At 37.5% G+C, this 22,743-nt stretch overlaps 1 protein-coding gene across 2 annotated transcripts in view; it reads right to left on the bottom strand.

Annotated features, from left to right (window-relative positions):
- Nucleotides 1-2,381, bottom strand: part of TOP2B (DNA topoisomerase II beta) — a 56,140-nt gene extending 53,759 nt beyond the window's left edge. Inside the window, exon 1 of one of the 2 annotated variants that reach the window (XM_016124863.2) lies at nucleotides 1,725-2,381. In XM_016124863.2, coding sequence (XP_015980349.1) covers nucleotides 1,725-1,784 — 60 coding nt within the window. In that variant the 5' untranslated portion in view covers nucleotides 1,785-2,381. The remainder of the gene's footprint in view (nucleotides 1-1,724) is intronic. The other variant, XM_016124864.2, reaches the window with a different exon arrangement.
- Nucleotides 2,382-22,743: the final 20,362 nt, after the last annotated feature.

Raw genomic sequence — 22,743 nt, forward strand, 5'->3', positions numbered from 1 at the left:
GACTTATGGGGTAATTTTTTAATAAACTAATTCGACAAGAGACTATAATCTATAAATAAAAGGCTATGTGACTTTCTCCTTATTTTACTACATTTCCCATATAGTTTTATAACAAAAAGTATTTAATCAATAAATCAATTTGTTTCAAATGAATTTTTCTGATATTAAATAAGACCCTCTAAGTTTCACAAAATTTCTCACATAAATGAGTTTCCTATTGAATTGGAAATAAAAAGTGGTCATTTAATTATTGACAAAGTTAAATAACAGTAAGTTAAAATATTGCCATTGAATGTTAAAGTCAACCAATTCAATCTTGGCGCAACATGTTTATCATTATGGAATCACAAGTCCTCAGAGAAAATACTGATCAGTCCTCAACACTTTCAAATAGTGAATGAGAACCATCTGGCAAACTAACTCCATTTTTAGAAGTTTGATTTTAGTAACTGGTAAGGGCCATCAATTTTTTTAAAATCATCCTTTTGAGGTTATACATTTCCTCCTCACCGTACAACAAGTCCACATGGACCACTAACAAATGTCCTAGAGATTTAACAATAAGAGCCAGGCAAGTTATTTTGCAAAGCACCTTGGAACAAAAACATAAATGTTTAAAATATTTTCCTGTTATCAGCAATATGCTTTTTACAGGGAGTACTTATCAACACAGCAAAAGGGCGACTCAACTCACCTAAATCTCACCCAAGCAAAGGGAAATTGAAGACTTAATAAAAATGTCAATATGAAAGTTTCCCTTGGGTGATTCAGAAAAGGGAGGGATCTATCAAAAGTCCCTATAAAACATAACGCTTTTTATTTTTTTTTCCTGAATACCTAGTCACTTCCTTGAGCTGGGCTTTTTTTGTGTAGGAAATGACCCTGCTCTGAACTCAATGCTGAGCAAGTGAAACGCCAATGAATTATCGATCTGCCGTGGGAATTGGATCCCTCTAGGTCTTCCCTCTTCTACTTCTCAGCAGGAACTGGGCGCCGAAATCCTTTAACTCCAGGACAAATCACTTCAGTCACCTCTTTGAACACTCTCCGGTCAGCCCCCACCCCGTTTCATCTGCGATGGATGCTGACGCAGGTGAGCGCTTCTTCTGACAATCCCGCCCTGACAGAGGGACAAATCTAGAGTATATTAACTGCTGTGAAACTGCCATTCGAATGCGCTTTCAATCGAATGAGACTTTCCGAGCTCAAGTTAAATTTGCTGTAGACTTATCGCCCACCAAAACCGTTGGTCTTGGAGAGAACAGAGAATCTGAAGTGGTTACATTTTCAATACACACACACCTTTCTCGGGAATTTCTTAAGCCGTATTTGGAGAAAGTGCTAACCCACACAGACACACACGCATCACTGCCATACCCAACATCTCCTTCCCGACTGCCCTGTAAGAGTCCGGGAAACAGGAAAAAAACACCAAGCAGGGCTCCATGTCATGTCCATGGTTTGTCCCCCAAAGTTTCGAGTGTACATTATGCTTCTGCAGCCGGAGCCTCCGCCACGGTAAAGAGAAGAAAGAAAAGGGGCGGGGAGCGGGGGGTTCTGCGGGAAGAAACCCCGACGGGGCGCGCGTTCCGAGAACCGGATTTCCCTCCCTTTCTCCTTCTCCCCACCCCCACGCCCAGGCAGCCCGGCGGAATTCCTGGCCCGCAGCGGGCCGGGAACAATGCCGAGGCCGGACCCCCACCCCCCGAGCGGCCGCCACTCACCACCCAGGTCAGTGCCCCGTTGCCGCCAGCTCCCGCGCCGCCGCCGCCCGCCTTGGCCATGGCTGGTGCCTCCGCTCACAGGCCCCGAGGCCCCGGCCGCCGCTGCTGCCTCCCCGCTGGCCGCCCGGCCCCGCTGCTCGCACCGAACGCTCCGCTCGCCGAGCTCCTAGCGGCGCCGCCCCCAGCGCCCCATCGCCGAGACCCGGTGCGGACGCCCGGTCTAGCCCACTGAGGAGGCCGCGCCGCCTGCCGCCCTCAAACTCGAGGCGCGGCGGCCGCGTCGCCCGGGCCTAGCGCGGCCGCTCAGGAAGAGGTGAAGGAGGAAGCGGGAGGAGGCCAGCGACGGAGCCTCCTCGCCCGCCTGCGGAGCCTCGGCAAGCGAGGCCGAGGTTCGGGGGTGCGAGAGCGAACGCGGCCGGGGAGCCCCGGGCGTCCGGACGTGGCGGGGACGCAGAGGCGCCTTGTCCTTCTTCACGATCCGCGAAGGCCGGCTGCTCCGGATGCTGGAGTCGCCGCCACCGCCGCCGCCTCAAAGGCCGCCTTGCTCGGCTGCGCTGCAGCCCCGACTTCCTCACATCCACACACGGAGAGGGACAATAAACAGAGCCTCCGCTGCTGCGGTCGCCTCCCTCTTGTCCGGCATAACACCGCACACACACATTCGCACACCAGGGAGGGAAGGCGCGGCGGCCGCCCCGCTGTCAGTCAGCGCCTCATCGCCCAATCGGGGCCTTGTCGCCGCAGCCTCTCGGCCAATCCAAAAATTCCAAGCCCCTTGAGGGGCGGGACCCGAGGGGGAAACGTCATTGCGGGTAGCAACCGAAGGGAAGACTTGGGTTTTTTGTTTGTGTGTGTTTGTGTGTGTGTGTGGTTGTTGCATTTGAAGGGACATCAGGGGCTTCTGTCAAGGGTCATTTGAGGGCGGCAAAGGGAAAGGGTCGAATTCGCCTTGGGTCGATTGTAATCGTTCAAGCGTGCTGTGTACTCTAAGACCTGCCCTCGAATCCTAGGCATTTCTTTGCCGGAGACCGCTTGGCGGGGTAGGGCCCGGTACGGGTGGAAGGGGCGGAGGGGTGGAGGGGAGCAGGAAGAAGCTGGGGGACCGTCCCAAAGGGAAAGTATTTTTAAAGAGCGGTTACAAACCACAGGCAAGACGTTGTAGATCACTGGTGCAGGGAGCGCCCTGTGACCTGGGCCTCCCCAAGGCCCTAAGTGGACGCTGTTGCCGAAAGAATCCTTTGCTCAGAACTTCCCCTCCTCCATCTCCTTCCCTCTCCTCCCTTCCACCGCTGCCCCGCCCCCCAAAAGGGATACGGTCAGTTTCAAGAAAGCTGCGTTTAAAGAACTTAAATGATAAGAGACACATAGAGAACATTCTAGGGAAAGAATGCCGGTTGGGCTGAGGGTTCTGTTTCTACTCTTTGTTGACCTTTCTTCTCTGAACACAGCGAAAATGTCAATGTCACTTTTCTTTCTCATCTGTCCAGAGCTATGCTTCTTTCCTCTAAGAGGACGTGTTTACTTTTTAAAATTGTTTTCGGTGGAATCTTTAATGTACACTAAAAAATAATTTCATTCACATTAAAGCTTTCTAAGAACGAAAATTACCCATACAGCTGCACCAAAGTCTTTGGCAGATGGAAGATGGCTTTACTTCATTCTGCTTTTCAATGTAATTCCATTCAACAAGTATTTATTGGGCACACACTCCGCCATCCTGTGCCAGGCTCTGCGATGGATTCCTAATAAAAAAACAGGGCCCCTGATTTCAAGTCATTTATACTCTGATGTGTGAAACAGACTGAAAGGGAGTTAACTGTCTCCAAAACGGGTACTTGAGGGCATGAAGTACCACCAAATAGTTGTGATGAGAGCTTTTTAAAAAGATAAAAACAGTATTGCTGCTTTGTGAAAAGGTGTTTGTGTGAACTTCTCTTTCGACTGTGCATTTCCTCACAAGGGAAAACAAAAATGTCTCAGGTCACATCTTTTAACTGCCTTCTCAGTCCAGAGAGGTGGGGAACTCAAACATGGAAACAATTTAAACATCGTTTTTCTTAATTAGCTCCCTAGTGGCCATGTAATTTTGGCATATTTGAAACTTTGGTTCAGAACAGCGAAGCCTTTCTTTACCTTGAACTTGAGGTGCAAGCTTGTATATCAAGACAGACCACGTTCTAATCTGGGCTCTGAACCTGATCAAACTATCTGTGCCTGTTATTGAACTTCCCTGAGCCTTTGTTTGCGCCTCATTAAAATGAGGATCTTTGCTCTTATACTTACTGTAATTTTACATCTTCAAAGTACTCTTATTTTATAAGTTTGAAAAGGGGGTAAATAATTTTAAAGACCGAGTTTTTAAGAAATATATATACATTAGTAGAAGTCAAGCTATAAAATATATAGCTTTCTCTTTTTTTAAACTTCATTTTTTCACAGCTACTCAGCCTCATTTTGAAATGAACAAAACATATTCGACGTCAAATAGGTTAATTAATGAAAATCTTGTCCATCTTTTCACTTGCCTCTTAGGTGAGCCACTGAATCTTTTAGCTTTCTAAACAAAAGACACTCTAGTAAATACAACTGGTTTTATTCTTATGAAAATACTGACTCCTAAAAGAATCACAAATTAAAAAGCTGTTGAATATACTTATAGGCAAATGTCCAATTCAAAGCAGAGAGTCTTAATGAGTGGGAAAAGGTATACAGAACAAAAGTATCTCTTAAGGTGGAATTTTCCAGACATCCGTACCGAAGCTACCATTATTTTTCTTTTGTAACTAATAAATATTATATCCCCACCCCCCCCCCCAAAAAAATCTCAGCTCCTGAAAAAATGTAGGTCTTGGTCTTTTTAACTGTGTGCGACAGACTGAACATATCTTTATGATGAAATTGGTTGTACCTAACTTGAGCACAGTTTTCCCTTCCGAGCTTTTGCCAAATAATTTTTATTTACAGAGTAATTGTAGCAATAATTGCCACATTAAAAAGCTCTATATCTGGTTTGTCTTGTTTGGAATACTATTTTATCCATATGTGTATACTATATTTAAAGACTTAATTTCCACCCATTAGCAAACAGCAGCCAAAATGAAAAATTGTAGAAATCAAAATCAATTCTATAAACTGCAAAAATAAAGATCTTTATGTGATCAAGCTTTCTGAGTAGCTTCCATAGGGGCTTATCCCTATTGTACTAATCAAAGAAAGTATTTATCATGCCTACTATGTGTTAGGTACCCAGGACTTAGGAGTTCAAAAATCATGAAATGAGGTCTCTGTGTTGAGTTTATACCTTATTCTCATATAGTTTTGAGCTAATCTTTTAAGCTGAAAAGCAATTTTATATTCATTTCCTATTTAATAGTTAACCTGATGAGTCACACCTACTATTGTACTTTATACACAATATATAATTTAATCAATAAAAATAAATCGTCTAAGAAGATAGTAACCCAAAACTATATTTCTAGGAGTCTGGCAAAGTTTCAATAGAGTTTCCACTTAAATCATGTACTGTTCCAATATTGAGATTCACTTAGGGTGCTGGGGTCAATCTATTCGAGTGAGCATTTAAATAAGATAATATTTGGAGTCAAAATGCAATGTCTGTAACTTTACCTCTCTCTCTCTCTCACTGTGTTAGTTTTTATGAATCCTTACTACATACAAAGTTGCTGGGCTAAAAATAAGAAGAAAAACTGCCCTACAGTAAACTCAATAAATGGTAATATACTCCAGGTAATGACTATTAAATGTCTTCAATGCAATTTAGTTTGTTATATTTCTTTAAAAGTGAGCTCAAGGTAGGGAAGAAAACTACCATCAATGTAGCTTTTTGGGCTTCAGCATTTCTATATTCAATATTATAATAGATTATTGACTTTGAGTTTTGAGACTATTTAATTGCTCTAACTATATTGTAAGTATATTTTTACTTTAGAAAGGTACTTAAGCACCAAAGGAAACAAGTGTTTATGGATGTCCAAAGACATCAATGACCACCACATTCCTGAGTATTATCACCACAGGGAAGGCATAAAGGCTAAAGTTGTTCAATTTCTACCTATAATAAGTATGGATGAGATGTTTGTTTTATTTGACATCTTTTGGTTTGGAGAATTTTGTTTTGATTGGTTTTGGCCAATTGATGCTGATCCTCTGATAATGTTTCTAATTAGTCGTACAGACAGAAGGAACATTTAGATGATGTGGATCACCAATAACTCTGGGTTTTTAACTATACCGAATTACATAACATGAAGAATATAATTAGCATGTGCCTCAGTTAAAAAAGGCTATTTGTGGCCTTTGAAAGGGCCTAATATTAGATTTGAACTTTTGAAGAAGCATTTTGTTATAAGAAAACTCAGCTTTAGGGTACATTAGATGCCATCACCTAACCGTAACCAATAGAATATTATGTGATCCTAGCATGTGAATTGCTAAATTGCATTTGAAGTTTCTGATTACTCAGAGACATCTGATTCAGTTATTAGGTAGGTTTATGAGACTCAAACCTAAAGACATGAGTTAATAGTGACTTTCCCAACTAAACTATTTCCATTTCAGAAGAGCTGGAAACTCTAAAGCTTGAGTTGCTAAATTGGGGCAAGAAGTGTGAGAAATATTTACAAAAGAAGAATATAAGATGTAAAGCCTTCAAGTTAAATGCATTTCTAGAACAGATCAAAAAGGTACCTGTAGGTTATCTAAGGTGACAAGTTAAAAATCAGAACCTTGAAAAGGTACCATCTTTTAGTGTGCCAATTAACAACAAAAAAGCAATTGTTCCTATATTCGGAACAGTTCAGCACAGATTAGCCCAGACATCTTATATATAAGATATCTTTGTCTATAAGCTTTCTTCTTTGAGAGGGCTGTCTGAATGTGGAAAGATCCAGAAGGCTCAAGAATGCTGATTCATCAAGGAATATATCTCTAATTTAAATGGTGTTTGAGAAAAGTGAAAGAACAAGACCATCCTGTTCAGTAAATGGTATACTACGTAGTGTTACCCGATCCTAGAGAGCACTTACCATAGGAGTTTAATAAATAATTGCTCAAGGAATGAACTTGAGACATATCAAGAAGTCCCTCATAGTGAGACCTCATCTACCACCCGTGATGGTGCTGAAACTTGGCCAGAATTCCTAAGTCTTGTTTTTTCAAATGTTCTTGGTTGAATACCAGAGAGTATAAAAAGTATCTTAAACTTTAACAGTTAATAGATTATCAAGAATTGGTTAAAGCATTGTTCCTCTTTAGAAATGAAAAACACCATGACATGAAGAGGAAAAGAAGAGAGGTTATGGTACCAGGAGAAAGAATTAGGGTTGGGGACAGAAATATAACAAAATCATTGAATCATGTGAAACTGACTGGAGAAAGCAAACACATTCTGACAATAGAAATAGAGCTAGCTGTAGCTTTCTCAATGCTTATTCTTCATTTCATGAAGAATGAAATCCCCATTTACCGAGAACCCTGCTATCTGTTTGGGATAGTACTGGGCAGGCACTTTCTCTTTCATACCTATTAGCTTAATTAACTCTCAACAACCCTAAGAAAGGTGTTATCATTCTTATTTCACAGTCAAGGAAACCAAAACTCTTAGAAAGTCACAGAGCTGAGTACTTGGTAGAACTGAAATTCAAACTCAAGTCTCTCTTACTCCAAACCACACCCATTTGTCACAATGACAAGTTGGCTAACACACTTGGCAATATAGCACTGTTGGCAATGTGTTAGGAACTTGGCAATACTGGTGAATAATTTTGGCCCTCTGTAAAATCCTTTGGTGATTAAATTTTATTGTTAAACTATGATGACATATATCTACAATTTGAATGACTAGAAATTCTCTTTGAAACCAGCCTAAATTTGCTATGCCTTACTTTGTTACAAAATGAGTTACTTTTTGAAGACAAGGATCATAAAAGAAAAAAATACCACCGGGTCCTCTGACATCTCTCCATGCTACACATGATTGTAAATCTTATAATCTAAATTCAGTGTTATAATTATAGAAGACTCTCAAAGAGCTAACTTTCAAATGTAGGAGGAAAAACACAGAAGTACCTTGGGATTGGACTCTTGGATTCACATTTTGATAACTTCAAATTCACAGTAGAAGATACTTAAAGCAGCATAAAAATTCCCAAATTATTCAGTCATAGGGAAGACTTGTCTGTGGACACTCCATCTATTATAAGGATTATTTGCCTTTTTGTAATCTACTTTTATGCATTACAATTTTGCACCTCCCATTCCAGTACTTTTAAAATAATGTTTCTTAGAATACTAATTCCTTGAGGTATAAATGGGTATTTTGGAAATTATAAGTCCCCAAACCATGTACACTATTGTATAGTACCTATGCATAAGGAGTTTATAAAACACAATAGCATTTTTGTCTTTTCAGCAACTCTACAGTAAACAAGTCTAACTTATTTAGCCTTGAAATTCTATTGACATCCTTGAAACGTATGCTTTAATGAAAAGACTTTGGGAAATACTGCCACTTTTTATATTATTTATTTTATGACATGTGTTTGTTTTATAAGTTTAGAAAGTATAAATAAATATGAAGCAAAGAATGAAATGACACACAATTCCACCACTCAGATAATCTATTAACAATTGGTGATTATCTTTCTATTCCTTTTGTAAATCTGCAAAAATATATACTTTTTAAAAAGGAAGCACTAAGCTTTAGTTATTTAAAATTTAAAAATGAGTTCTATCCCACCAGAATGGCTAAAATTAAAATACTAACTGTTGGTGAGGATGTAGAGCAACAGAAACTCTCATACACCGCTGGTAATATGTAGCTTAGTAATAGCACTTTGAAAAATTGTTTAATAGTAACTACTAAAGCTAAACATTCATGTATAATATGAGTCAAAAATGTCCTAGGTTTGTATAAACTAGGTTTATACAAATAGAAACACATATGTACCAAAAGACATGCCTAAGAATACACATAGCAACACTATTGTCATAGACCCAAACTAGAAACCAAATGCCCATTCATCTAGGATAGAACGAATATATTGTGCATATGGAGTAGAACACTGTTCAGCAATGAAAATGAGTGATCTACTACACCTAACATGTATGAGTTTCATAAATATAATATTAAGCTAAAGAAGTCAAACAGAAAAGAATATATGCTGTATAATCCCCTTTATATAAAACTTAGAAACAGGCAAAACTAACCTATGATGTTAAAAGTCAGGATGTGGTTACCTGCAGGAGGAAGATTCTGGGTGCTGATAATTTCTATTTTTTTTTAACAAGGTGGCGAATACATGATTATGTTCATTTTGAAAATTCATCCAGCTGTATACTTTTGAATTTTAAATTTTTCTATATGAATAATATGCTTTAAAAGTTTACTTTTAAAAATGCTGTTACACCCACACTTGAAGAAATAAGAATAAGAGTGTGGAAAGATGGGATCATTGACACCTCTGAGTTGATCAGTGATTTAGAAGATTCATACCCTGAACGTGAAGTGGTAGGAATACCGTCACCAATCTATTTCACGTTTTCCTTTTTATGTGTGCACAAAATGATATTAAAAAATTCTTTCAGTAAGCATGAAATGAAACTTAAGTGATAAAAAGAATGCTGCCACACTTGAAGCTCTGAAAGATCAGTAAGGACATCTTTTAATTACGATATATAACTACATGCCTTTACTTCCTGAACTAACTTCCTCAATTTCCAAAAAGAAAAAAATTGAATTTTCCAAATATGAATAATAATTATAACTACTATTTATTGACACTATACTTTGGCACTGTGCTAACATTTCACTTGCATTATCTACTTTAATCCATGCAAGAAATGTATGAGTTAAAAATTTTTCAAACGTTTTCCAGATTGTAAACGGAATACCTTCTGGTTATAAAAACAATAAAAAGTGTGTCCAATAAGAAATGCAAACATTCCTTAACATTTATTTTCTCCATAAATGTCACTGATTAACAAGTTGGTATATGTCCTTCCAGACTTCCAACACACACACAGGCATACTAAAGAGAAGTCAGCAATTAAGAGGATCATATTATAAATACATGTCTGTGACTTGCTTTACTTACTTTAACTATATCTCCTGGAAATCTTTTATGTCTGCCCATATTTAACCAATTCACTATACATGGGCACTCAACCAGGAACACTATTGACTTTCTGGACTGAATCATTCTTTAAAGACCTGTCCTATGCATTGTGGGAGGTTTACCAGCATTCCTGTCCTCTACCCACTAATCCAGTAGCACACACCTCTTCCCAGCTCACCTATCCACCCATCCCTATTGTGACAAACAACAATGTATACAGATATTTTAGGGGACACAATATCTGGATATATTTTTTCCCCTTAGAGACAATATCATTGCCTCCCACCACCAAGAACCACTGGTATAGAAGGATATTTATGTTGTAATTTCCAACAATGCAAAAGGGATTCACTAAACAGCTTGGTGTTATTTTTTTATAAACTGTGTTTTACAGATGAGAAAACTGAGGGTAGGGACCTTGATCTGCCTCAGGTCCCATTGCTGTCAGTAGTAAAAGTAAGATATGAACCCAGTTCTGTCTCCTCCAGAGTTTGTAATTTCAATCTCCTTTCCAGATCTACTATAAGTTTACTACCCAGCAGGTTGTTTTAGAGACCAATCTAAGGGAGATAATTGGAACAGTGAATATCCCTACTTGTTGAAAGTAAAATAAATAAAAATTAAAGATATCTTAGGTCTGACAAACATCCTTCAGCTTCTTCTGACAGAACTAGGAGTTAAAACTGTTCATCTTTCTAAAGGTGTCTATAGCAGAACAAGTCATTTATAATAAACATTTCAGCTAAACAGAAAACTTTATAAATTGTTTAAATGGATAGTTAATGTAGTATCACCACAGTTAACATATTTAACTATAATAATGTGCCCTGAGGCTAATGTAGTTTATGTTGGCAGTAGATCCACAGTCAGGGTTCTAGATCTTTATGGGCCAGACAGCTTTGCTATCATTATCATTAAAGAGTACAGACATGTATCAAGCTCCTATTGTGTGCAGTAACATACCACTAGTCCCTCGCACTCCAGATTTCATCCCCAGTGTTGGGTAGACATCTTGTAACCCCAAACAATTGGTAAGGCAAATCAAGCAACAGAGGTTAGAGAAACAAATTCAAAATTAATATAGCTATCAATATTGATTACTTACTATGTACCAAGTATTTAAATCAACCATTATTTCATTTCACAAATATGTAAATTAAGCACCTATTATATATAGGTATAGGCACAAACTAGAGGCATAGAGCATGCCTCCATGAAAGTGTGTGAAAGACGTTAATAACTAGTTGTTTAAATAACTGTGATCAGTGGCAGGAAAAACATAATGAGGTAGGGGGACGAGGGAAGGTTTTCCTAAAAATATACATTAAGTTCTGAGGATGGAGTATGAATTAACATTCAAGACTGGAAATAGCATGTTTGAAACTCTCAGGCAGGATGGTATAGTTGAGGAAGTGAGAAAAGACAACTGGCCAAAGTCAGATCAAGCATGGTTTATTGGGTCATGTTAGGGACTTTTATTATTGGTCCTAAAATGTCCATGGAAAACCAGTGAAGGATTTTTAAGCAGTGGAGTATCATGATTACATTTGGAGCTTCCTATTCTATTTGGTGTAATATTATTATTGTCTCATTTTCGCAGAAAAGGAAATCAGAGACCAAGTTTTAGAAATTGAGCTGAATTGTCCACTACAATATACCCTTTTACTACTAGGAAAATGAGATAAAGTGAGTCAGGGTTATTCCTGAGTCCCTCTTACTAACGAGTAATGACTTCTTTACAGTATTGGCCTTAAATTTATTGGGGATAATGGGACCTCTGGTTAAACAACGAACCAAGACCTTGAGAGCTTAATAGAGGGTATGTTTCTATTGATTCTCTGCTTATACTTTGTTCTTTAATTCTTGCCTATAAAATGAGAAATTTCCTTCTGATGAACATTTTGATATAGAATATGAAGAGTAACTGCTAATGGAGTTCTAAGAACAAAAAATTCCCAATGATTCTAATATTAATTCCAGGCAACCACCATTTATAGGCTGTCATTTTAAAATCTGTCTCCCTGAACACATCATCCATAAATTCGCCACTTCCTTATATTACCCATGGTGAAGTAATCTCCATAATAGCTGAGCGGGCCTGTTCCAGAGGGTCTCTGACGACCACATAATGATGACTTCACTTGATTATGGACATCTGATCATACAAAATAGTAAAAGCCTGAAGTGTTTTACCATTACTTTAGTCATGAATTTATCTCAGGAATTTATCATACTGCACAATTCCTGTTTTTTAATTAAGCTTTCTCTTACCTTCACTTTTTCACATTCTATTTCTTATTTGTTCAATTGCCTTCAGTAGGTAACCTCAAATAATGTTTTTCACAGCTGTTTTTAATTCCCTGGACTCAATTTTATAGGTTTTATTTGTTAAATCATTCGTTTCAAAGTATAGTTTCTCTGGGTCTCTAGTCTTCATCTTAAAATGTAAGGAATTTGGATTTGATAGCTAAATATTTCTGTGATTCTTTTACTCCTCCCATTATTCAAATGTAAAAGTAGTAATTTGAGAAACATGACCAATGAGTGACTTTCTTTCACAGCTTTAGAGAACCTTCTTTTCTGTAACTTGATACTAGATATTTCATATTTTGCCCACACCGTTGGCTTTTGAAAGGATGGATACAGCCAAGGTTCTTTCAACAGCACTGAATGAGAGCAACCATTGTTTACCAGGAGAGCTCAAAAATCAAATATTCTAGTTTTAAATGAGGAGAGAGAGAGACATATGACTAGATCCATTTTGTGTTTGCTTTTGGTAATGTCAAAAGTGACGTTTGCTGTTGAACATTTTATTTTGATATCTTGCCCTTTTATTAGAGTATTCTCGTCAAAGGTCATGGGAGTGGGGGAAGTCATGTTTCTGGGAAACTATAGTTTCACCTAATTTCATCATCCAATTTCTCCTTCCACTGGACACAATTGATCTCTCAAAGGTCCCAACAAAAGAAATAACTTAGTGTTTAGGGTTGTCCAGGCCCTGAAAGAGTTAACCATTCATTTCACTTCTCCTGAGGAAGGGGTATCTAGATTTTCCCTACCCTTTAAAGGCTTCCACGTGGGCTGGGAGAATTTTTATTGAATTGATTTGTTTTTATTACTGAAACTCCCTGTTTTACCCCTTGACCTATTTTTTCATGTTAAATTTTAATCATCAGCTTAAAACAAGTCATAAAATCATTTGCTAATAAACTTAAATTGTAGGAAAATCAAAAATAAAATCAATGCCATAGCCCCCAGTAATTTGCTATAATTTTATTTTCATGTCGACGGATATGTTTGGAGAGTTATCTCTAGTGCAAAACACCTTTTGGAGATTGTAATAACAAAGACTAGCAACGACAGTGTTATGCTTTATTACTGGACCTAAATTCTATTGATATTTTTCAGCTGTCTACTCAGTCTCCTTGTAGCTAGCTAGCTATTCTCTTTCCTCCTCCCACTCCAACTTCCTACCACCACTCCTAAAGCCAAAAAAAGCATCAAAACTCCAAGGTTTGTGCTTTTTCTACCCTAGAAAGTTGGTAATTTAGAACCTAGTAGATACAATAAAATTATTGATCATCAGGCAAACATAATAAAACCAGAAGCATCAGGAAAGGATCATCTTTTCAAAATAGAATTCTATACCTTCTCACTGCCCTCCATGACAAAATTCCAGAATTTATTTAACTAGAAATACTGCCTTGGACTCCATATCACTGCTACAGGTAATTCAACTCAATTTTACTTTACATTATGCTACAGTTTCAAAGTCGGTATTCCAAAATTCATACTGAAATCCAATGCAATGTTGGTATTTGGAGGCCTTTGGGAAGTGTTTAAATCTTGAAGGTGGAGCCCTCATGAATGAGATCAATGCCCTTAAAAAAGAGGCATGACAAAAACTGAATATGGTATGGTCTTGCCCTTGAGGAAATCACAAACTAGGGAGAACAATCTACGAAATTAATTATATTTTTAATATATGTTTATTAATAACATTACTATACAAATTGCCTTATATCATCCATTGGCACAGTGTATGCATCAGACATTTGAAACAATGGAAGACAAGAATAACTCCAAAGATAATGAATTGAGTGGTTGACAAGATGCATTGACGCTCCTAAGAAATAAATGGAATTTATGTCTGATGCAACGGGAAATAAACCACGTGCGGGGGAGGGGGAGGGAAGAGGCCTACAGCTCCCTACCTCCTCTAGCCCCATGACAACACTGCAAGGAGCTGGCATCATGGAACTCAGTAGAGGGCCTTAGACACTGAATCTGCTGGCGCCTAATCCTGGATTTACCAGCCTCCAGAATGGTAAGAAATAAATATCTGTTGTTTACAAATCACCTAGTCTCTGACATTTTGTTATAGCAGCTCAAATAGACTAAGACACATTACTTTTTCAGAAACCAGGTTTTATCAAGACCGACTGGTATTTTAAAGAGAAGTAGGGAATGAGTTACAGGGAAAGATGGAAAAAAAAAGAATTGGGGCAACACTGGAGATAAATTACCTGATTAGAAATTTTGCCCACTGCCAGCTTTGAGTGTAGTTCAAATAAGTGGAATGCTTGAATCCACTCTCTTTAACCCGGGCTCTATTGGACCCAGAATTCAATCTCCAGTGTTCCTTCAAATCAGACACTAATCTGAAGGATACAGGTAAAGTATATGCAAAATGAAATAATAAATACTATATCCCTATTTTAGGAAGCAAGCCATTTTGCATTTGAGTTATGTATGTACTATGCCATGTATTTTATAAAGTGATATAGCTTTTATTTTAATGTGATGAAACTGACATTTAGGGAGACCATTATTATGTCTACTCTCAGCCTAAGCCCTGACCACTCACAGGAGCTCTTTCCTCCCGACTAATACATATAGAGCTAACATTCAAATATGAGTGTGTCCAACTTCTCAAACCATGTGACTTTTTTATACCTTACCTTCCTAAACTTAAAATTACTGTATGCTTATTTGTGTAATAGTTCCCCAAGGTCTCATTTTTCCAGTCTTAAATATTCTACTCTTATCATTATAGAGTATTAATATAAACTAAACAGTTAGGAACCTTTATTTAGAATACTTAATCCAAGGCAAAAATTTAATAACAGGCAGTATTTCACTGGCTGAGTTTAAATGTCACTTTCAAAAAAGGACTCTTTTCACTGGCACTAAGAGTGTATTTTACAACAAATATCATGACCAACTATTAATGTCTACTCTAGGCAAAAATACGAAATAGTTTAACTTTGTCTTTCAAGACCTCAGCCACATAAATTCTGTATCTTAAGAAGGATCTGAAAATCATTTGCATTCTGGATTAAGTACTTCAAAATAGGCCTTAAAGCTTCAAGGTGCTGCCTGATTTCTCAGATTCTTCTATATGTTTACAAGTATTATGAAGCTTTAACAAGAGAAACGTCTTCAAAAACTTTTCGACACAAACACTTTTTTCTCTCCATAGAGAATCTCAAGAATGCATTTTTGGAAATGTTGTCTCACAGACTACCAGCCACATTTTTCCCTCCAACTACAACTGGTGAATTCTCTTCTACGTGTCCTTAATGAGTAAAAATCATGAATGAAGGACCCAAAAATAAAATTAAGAAAACAATTCTATTTATAGTAGCCTCAAAATAATAAAATACTTTAGAATAAATTTAACAGAAGAAGTGTAAACTTATGCTGTAAAAACTACAAAACATTGTTGAAATAAACAACATCACATAAATGGAGGTATCTCATGTTCATGAATTGGAAGATGTAATATTGTTAAAATGACAATAATCCCCAAATTGTCCTACAGATTTAATGCAATTAAATCTTAGAATATTAGCTGGCTTTTGTATAAAAACTGACAAGCCGATCCTAAAATTTATGTGAAACTCAATAGTTAAAATGATCTTGAAACAAGCAAACGACAAAAAATGAAACAAAACAAAATAAAGTTGGAAGACCCCCAAATTCCAATTCCAAAACAATAAAAAGTAGCAGTAATCAAACAATGTGGAACTGATATAAGGATAAACATACTGGTCAATGAAACAGAATTAAAAGTCCAGAAATAAATCCTTGTAATACAGTCGACTGATTTTCAGCAAGGGTACCAAGATCATTCAATAAAGAATAGTTTTGTCAACAAATAGTGCTGGAACAACTGGATAGCAACATGCAAAAGACTGAAGCTGAACCCTTACTTAACACCATATACAAAAATTAATGACAACAACAAAAGGATCAAAGATCTAAATGGAGGTATCAAAAGTATAAAACTGTTAGCGAAACATGTAGGGGTGAATCTCTATAATTTTGGATTTATAATGAATTCTTAAATATAACACTAAAAGCATAACATCAACAAAAATATAGACAAATTGGACTTTTTCAGAATTAACTACCTTGTACTACAAAAGATGCTATCGAGACAGTGAAAACACAAGACATAGAACAGAAGAAAATATTTTCAAATCATATATCTAATAAGGAACTTGTCTCCAGAATGTATAAAGATTTCTTATAATTTCTGATAATAAAAGTACAAATAATCCAATTTACAAAAGGCAAAGGATCAGAATTGGCATTTTTCCAAAGATAAACAAATGGTCAATAAGCACATGAAAAAAAAAGTTCAACATTATTAGTCATCAGGGAAATGCAAATCAAAATCACAATGAGAAACAGTTCACATACAGTAAAACAGCTACAATCAAAAAGTCATATAATAATAAGTGCTGAGAGAACGTGGAGGAATCAGAATCCTAATACTCTGCTGTTAGGAACATAAAATGGTGCAGCCACTGTGGAAAACGGCCTGACAGTTTCTCAACATATAAACATAGAATTACCATTTGACTCAGCAATTCCGTATCTGCGTCTATACCCAAGAGAATTAAAAATGTTAAGTCCACACAAAAGCTTGTTGTACATGAATGTTCATCACAGCATTATGCATAATAATAAGAAGGTTGAAACTACCAATATGTCCATCAACTGATGAATAAACAATATATCCATAGAATGGAATATTATTTGGATAATATGAAGTATTAATGAAGTATTAATACATAGTACATGGATAACTTTAAAAGTATTATGCTAAGTGAACGAAGTATCACAAAGATCACATATTATATGATTCTATTTATATGTAATATCCAGAATGGGAAAATATATAGTGACAGAAAGTACATTAGAGAAAAGAGGAATAGTAGGACTGGTAGGTGATAGCTAAACAATATTGGTTTTTTCTGAGATGATAAAAAGTGTTCTAAGATTGACCATGGTGAAGGTTGCACAACTCTGTAAATATACCTTTTGTGTACTTAAATGAATTTTATGGTATATGAATTATGTCTCAGTAAAGATTTTTTTAAAAAATAAAAATCTTTAGCATATATTCCCAAAATGTGGTGAGTGGGATAATGCTTTCCATGAACTGTTTGCTTTTGGTTCACCAAGAGTTAAGGAGCCTACCTCAGAATATAATATTGTAGCAAGACTTTCTCAAAAAGGAAGTAGTACATTGATTATCCAAGCACAAGCTTTTTTTCCCCATAGACAGGCTCCTTTGAGTAGTAGTGACCTACAGCACTTCACATTTCAAACAGAATGATTTCTAGTATCTTTGGTGACAATGGCTCCTGAGGTGAAGTGAGGAGGGCAAATGATTCTGTAAGAAGGGCTACTCCAAAGTTTCCATACTGGCAGATGATCATGGGCGCCAAACTGCTATGCCCACTGTCCTAGTTGGGATATAGAAAGACCTGCAGTTGGGGTCAGGAAACTATACAAACACCCCAGACAATTCCAGTGCAAGTGTTCCTTGAACTCCATTTTGAAAGAGTGAACTAGAAGCAGCAGCAGAAAGGAAATGCTCATGGCAGTGTAGGAGTAATTTCTGGGAGTTTGTGAATTCTCTGGTAGTCACAGAAGGATTCGAAATTGAAGCCGAGTCAGTTTTTCACAAGAAAAATCTATGCTTCACCATTTTTTTTGCACTATCAGCTTTTGGCTTATACTCCTAATTAGAAATCAGATTTAAACAAGTCCCTATTGTTAACTCAAATATTAAAAACAGAATGAGCAATAAAGAGCATTAGGATATACAGGCATACCTTGGAAATACTGTGGGTTCAGTTCCAGACCACCGCAATAAAGTAAATCGTAATCCTTTTGTTGGTGCAGGGTTGAGCCTTCAATTTGTAAAAAAACGCAACATCTGTGAAACGTAACAAAGCAAAGCACAATAAAATGAGGTATGCCTGCAATAAAACTAAGTAAAAGTTATCGTTTAAATGATTTTCAGCTTATCCCAATTTAGAGTTGTAGAGGTTTTCTTCAAGAATATGTTGCAATTAAAATAATTTCAATTAGGCTAAATATTACGTTACAGAGAGCTATGGGTTAGGGTTAAAATTTAAAGTGCTACAAACTTAGGAAGGGTAGGCCTTAAATAATCAAGGAAGACTAGACCTTAAATAATCAACCAACCTACAAGTGTTTTTGAACACTAACCACATAGCCATCACTATATAGGCACTATGGAGAAGGAGAAAAATTGAAAACATTGTCCTTGGCTCCAAGGATACTATAAATATGGAGAAACAAAGGATTTAATAATAAATGAGAATCATTTATTCATTCAACAAACATTTACTGAGTATCTACTAGGCTGAAGACTAATGAGAATAAAATACTGTTATTTTGTGTTTGTTTTATTATCCTTTATGCCTTTTTGTATGTCTGAATAATTTATGATAAATGATTTTAAAGCAGTAATTGTTTAATTTTAGGGTTGGTTGGTAACTAACAACTGCTAGCATTATTGATTTTGGTTTTGAAAAAGAACCATAGCACTCAAGGCTGTTAAAATTATAGCTAATTGAAAATTATGCCTTCAAATTGATCAAAATCCAAAAGAGTCTATTAACTTTGTGCTTTTAATTACCTGGATTTACCTTTCCTTTCAAGGGCTGAGACTGAACTTCCCACAAGCCCTTTACTACAAACTATTTTGTTCATTCCAGTACCTAACGACCATACTGCCTTGTGTTTGCATGACTTTTACACACACGTATCTTGGTTTCTGAATTAAGCCAAGAGAAGGGACCCTACCTTCTGCTTCTTTATATTCACATCATGTAGCACCATGTCCTAATGATTGCTAATAATGATTTGTTCAAATATAAAAGGTCCTTGTTATCAAAATTATATAACTGGACAGTATAATACCTATGAGCTTGTCACATTATTTCAGTCTTTTACTGAACAGAGTTGTGTTTCTAAAACTGTGGGTGATGCCTTATTGAAAAGAAAAATACACTGGGAAATACTGGAATGACTCTGTTTTACTGAGAAAGATGATGGTAACAGTTTTTCCTGATAAAGGATGATTAGATTCATGGCCATTTTAGTCCATATTCTTGCCCAGAAGAAAAGTATTTGAATATGTTGATCAGTCAACCTCCCTGTGCAATGTAGGGCTGTATAAATGCTAATCCCAGAGTAAAAATCTCTGCCCAATGGAAATTTAGAATTCAGAGCAAAGATACAGGGGGAAAATGTGACATTTAATTAAAGAGGATAAGAATTTTAATGCATTCAGTTTAACTTTTGTGTGTTTAAAAAGTACTATAAATTGTGGGTAGTATTTTTCCTTCAATGTTATATGTCTAAATGTAGCTGCATTTATATCTCAGCCTCTAGAAACCGTATCTGTTGTTTTTGATCTGTCTTCCAAGCATATCTGGTAACTCGTACCTACCTTCTTTACTTTTACCCCATCAGATGCCTACTTCCATCTTCAAGTCCTTCCCAACCTCATCAGACCAATAGCTCCTTATTTCAATGTCTTCTTTTAACCTCGACTTCCCTTTCTCCCTTTTTTCCTTCTATTGAACCCAAAACTTCAGCCCTGACTCCCATTTTCCACCAGCTCCACTCTGACCCCAGGGCTGCTGAGTGCTGTTGAAGAAAATTGCAAAAACCTCCTTCTACTGAAAGACCTTCAGCATCGGCATCACCTGGGGGCTTGTGGGAAGTTCAGAGTCTCAGCCCTGTCCCAGGCTCAGCGAATCAGAATCTGCATTTTAACAAGAATCCCTGGTGATTCCTGTGCACATTAAAATTGGCAGGCATCAACACAAAACACTGATGTTGCTATGAGAATCACGGTCCCTAATCTCAAGTAGCTTCAGCCACCTCTGGACACTCTAGACAGAATGTCATACCATTCTCCAGAGCTCTGATTTCAAACTTGATACAGTAGTCCCCACTTATCTGTGGGGGACACATTCCGAGACCCCCAATGGATGCCTGAAACCTCAGATAGTACCAAACCCTATATACACTAAGTTTTTTCCTATACATACATATGTATGATAAAGTTTAAGTTATACATTAGTCATAGTAAGAGAAAAACAACAAGAACATAGAATAATAACAATATGCTGTAATAAAAGTTATGTGGATGTGGTCTCTCCCCTCTCTCAAAATATCGTATTGTACTATACTCACCTTTCACTTAAAGAAAGCACTTTGTAGCTTCTCTTTGGTGTATCCAAATTGCCAGCATCATTATTCTTGAGCTTCAGAGTGAATATTAATTAAAATAAGGGTAACTTGAATATAAGCATTACGATACCCCAACAGTGGATCTGATATGAAGCTGGCTCCTAGAAGACTAGTCGTCAGGGACTGTATACAACGTGGAGACGCTAATCAAAAGGATGATTCACCTCTCGCGAGAAACAGTGTGAGATTTCATCATGCTTCTCAGACGTGCGCTAAACTTGTAAATTGTTTATTTCTGAAATTTTTCCATTTAATATTTTCAGAGCCCAGTTGACTGCAAGTAACTGAAACCAGGGAAAGTGAAACCATGGATAAGGGGAGACTACTGTACTCTCTTTGGAAATCCACCCTTACTTTTCCCCTCTTACCAACAGATACCTTTGCCTCTTTCTTTATTTGAAAAAGAAAAGAAAAGAAAAGAGAAAGAAAGCCTCAGGCAAGAAGTCTTTCACTGATGTCCCCACAACCCAAAAAGTCCCATCGTAATTTTGCTTACCTCTGTGTCTACTCTTCCCCTTTTCCTCAACAACAGATCATAGTGAGATCTTCATTTGTATCCTCAGATCCATCTTTTCCCTCCACCTCCTGGATTTAACTCCATCAACAAATTTATTCTGCCATCTTTATTTAAACATTCTTCTGTTACTGCCTTGATCAAATCCATTCTTTCATTGCCGGCTTCTGCCTTCATCTTCTCATCTCTCATTCAGTCCCCAGCTCACCGCAGTCTGCCTTCTCCCTTCACCATTCCAGGGACCTGCACTAAGGACCCAATCTCACTCTGCAGCGTTTGCCGCTGTTTGTCACTTTTCTTTGTAGTTGGTTTTGCCTTCAGATACCTCTCCCCTAACCCTTTCCTTCTCACTACTTCTTCTGAGTGTCTTTGATAGATCCATTCTCCTTTACCTGTATCTCAATATTGGTGTTCTCCAGAATGTATCTTGACATTTCCCTTTTGTTATTCCTCTCTACCTGATTTCATCCACGCTCATGCTGTACCTATACTGACAATTCCCAGTATATAGCCCAGGCCTCTCTGATGAACCTGTATTATTCAGTTGCTTGTGCGACTCTACGTAAACGTAACTGAGACAACTCTAATTCAGCATGTCCCAAAATGATTTCATTTGTTCATCAATAACTCCTTATTGAGCATTTGTCATGAACCAATTCTAGGTGCTTAATAATAATCAAGCACACCCTCTCTCTCCCCTATATCTGAAGTTTACATTGTGTGTGTGTGGCGGGGGGCAGGCATATAGACCACAAATAAACCAATAGGCATTGTTTGGCAGTAAGGGTATGGAAAAAATAAAGGTCGGTAAGGAACAGAAATGATGCTAGAGTAAAGAGAGCAGAAGGTGTGTTCTTTGATTTGTGGTGGTCAGAAAAGGCCCCCTGATAAGCTGACATTTGAGTAGAAACCCGCAGAGAATGAGGCAATGAGTTATACCTAGGTGGGTTTTAGGGGGATGGGATTCTAGAATGAGGGAAAAAATGCAAAAGCTCAGAGGCGGAAGTGAGTTGGTGTGTCCCAGAAATGGCCAGGCTCCAGCAACAGGATGAAAGGGAGGGAGGCAGGTTAGTCTATAGACGCAGCAGTGGCCAAGTGGTACAGGGTCCGGTAGACTGTGGGAAACTTCACTTTCATACTTAGTGAAGTGGGAGCCACTTGAGTTTTGAGCAAGAGAATGGCATGTTCTAACTGGGTTTATATCCAGACTCCACCCTCCCCAGCCTACTCTTCCCTGTGTTCTCCATCTCAGTGAAAGGTGCTCCCATCGTCTTGATTCCTATACTTCTCATTCTCTTTCTTAAGGTTCATAGACCCCTTGCAATGAAATACTCTGGCTTAAAATATATCATTAGTCTATAAGGGGTCCTGGTGGTTAATAGCTCACAGTCTGTAATGCCATAACTATCATTTTAAAATTAATTTTCCAAATCCAGCAAATAATCAAAATATTTCAAATCTAACGACTGTTTCAAAAAAGAAAATACAGGAGTTATCGTAGAATCAACATAACAGAGATCTTAAAGTAAGACGGTTGGTCTCCCTGCATTGTGAAAATATATTTATCACAAAGCAGTGAATTTCCTGAGTGTTCTGTTAGAGAACTGAAGACTTTGAAATGAAGTACAAAAATCATCATTTAATGGAAAAGGAGACGGAAGCTGGGAAAATGAAGTGGCCTACTTCAGGTCACAGAGCTCATAGAAACATAAACTGTCTCCTGGCTCCTTGTTTTTTCCACTTTTAACATATCCCTGTAAAAAAAAAAGCCAAACCTCAA

This window comes from Rousettus aegyptiacus, unplaced genomic scaffold (assembly GCF_014176215.1).
Source record: "Rousettus aegyptiacus isolate mRouAeg1 unplaced genomic scaffold, mRouAeg1.p scaffold_m13_p_4, whole genome shotgun sequence".
NCBI lineage: Eukaryota > Metazoa > Chordata > Mammalia > Chiroptera > Pteropodidae > Rousettus > Rousettus aegyptiacus.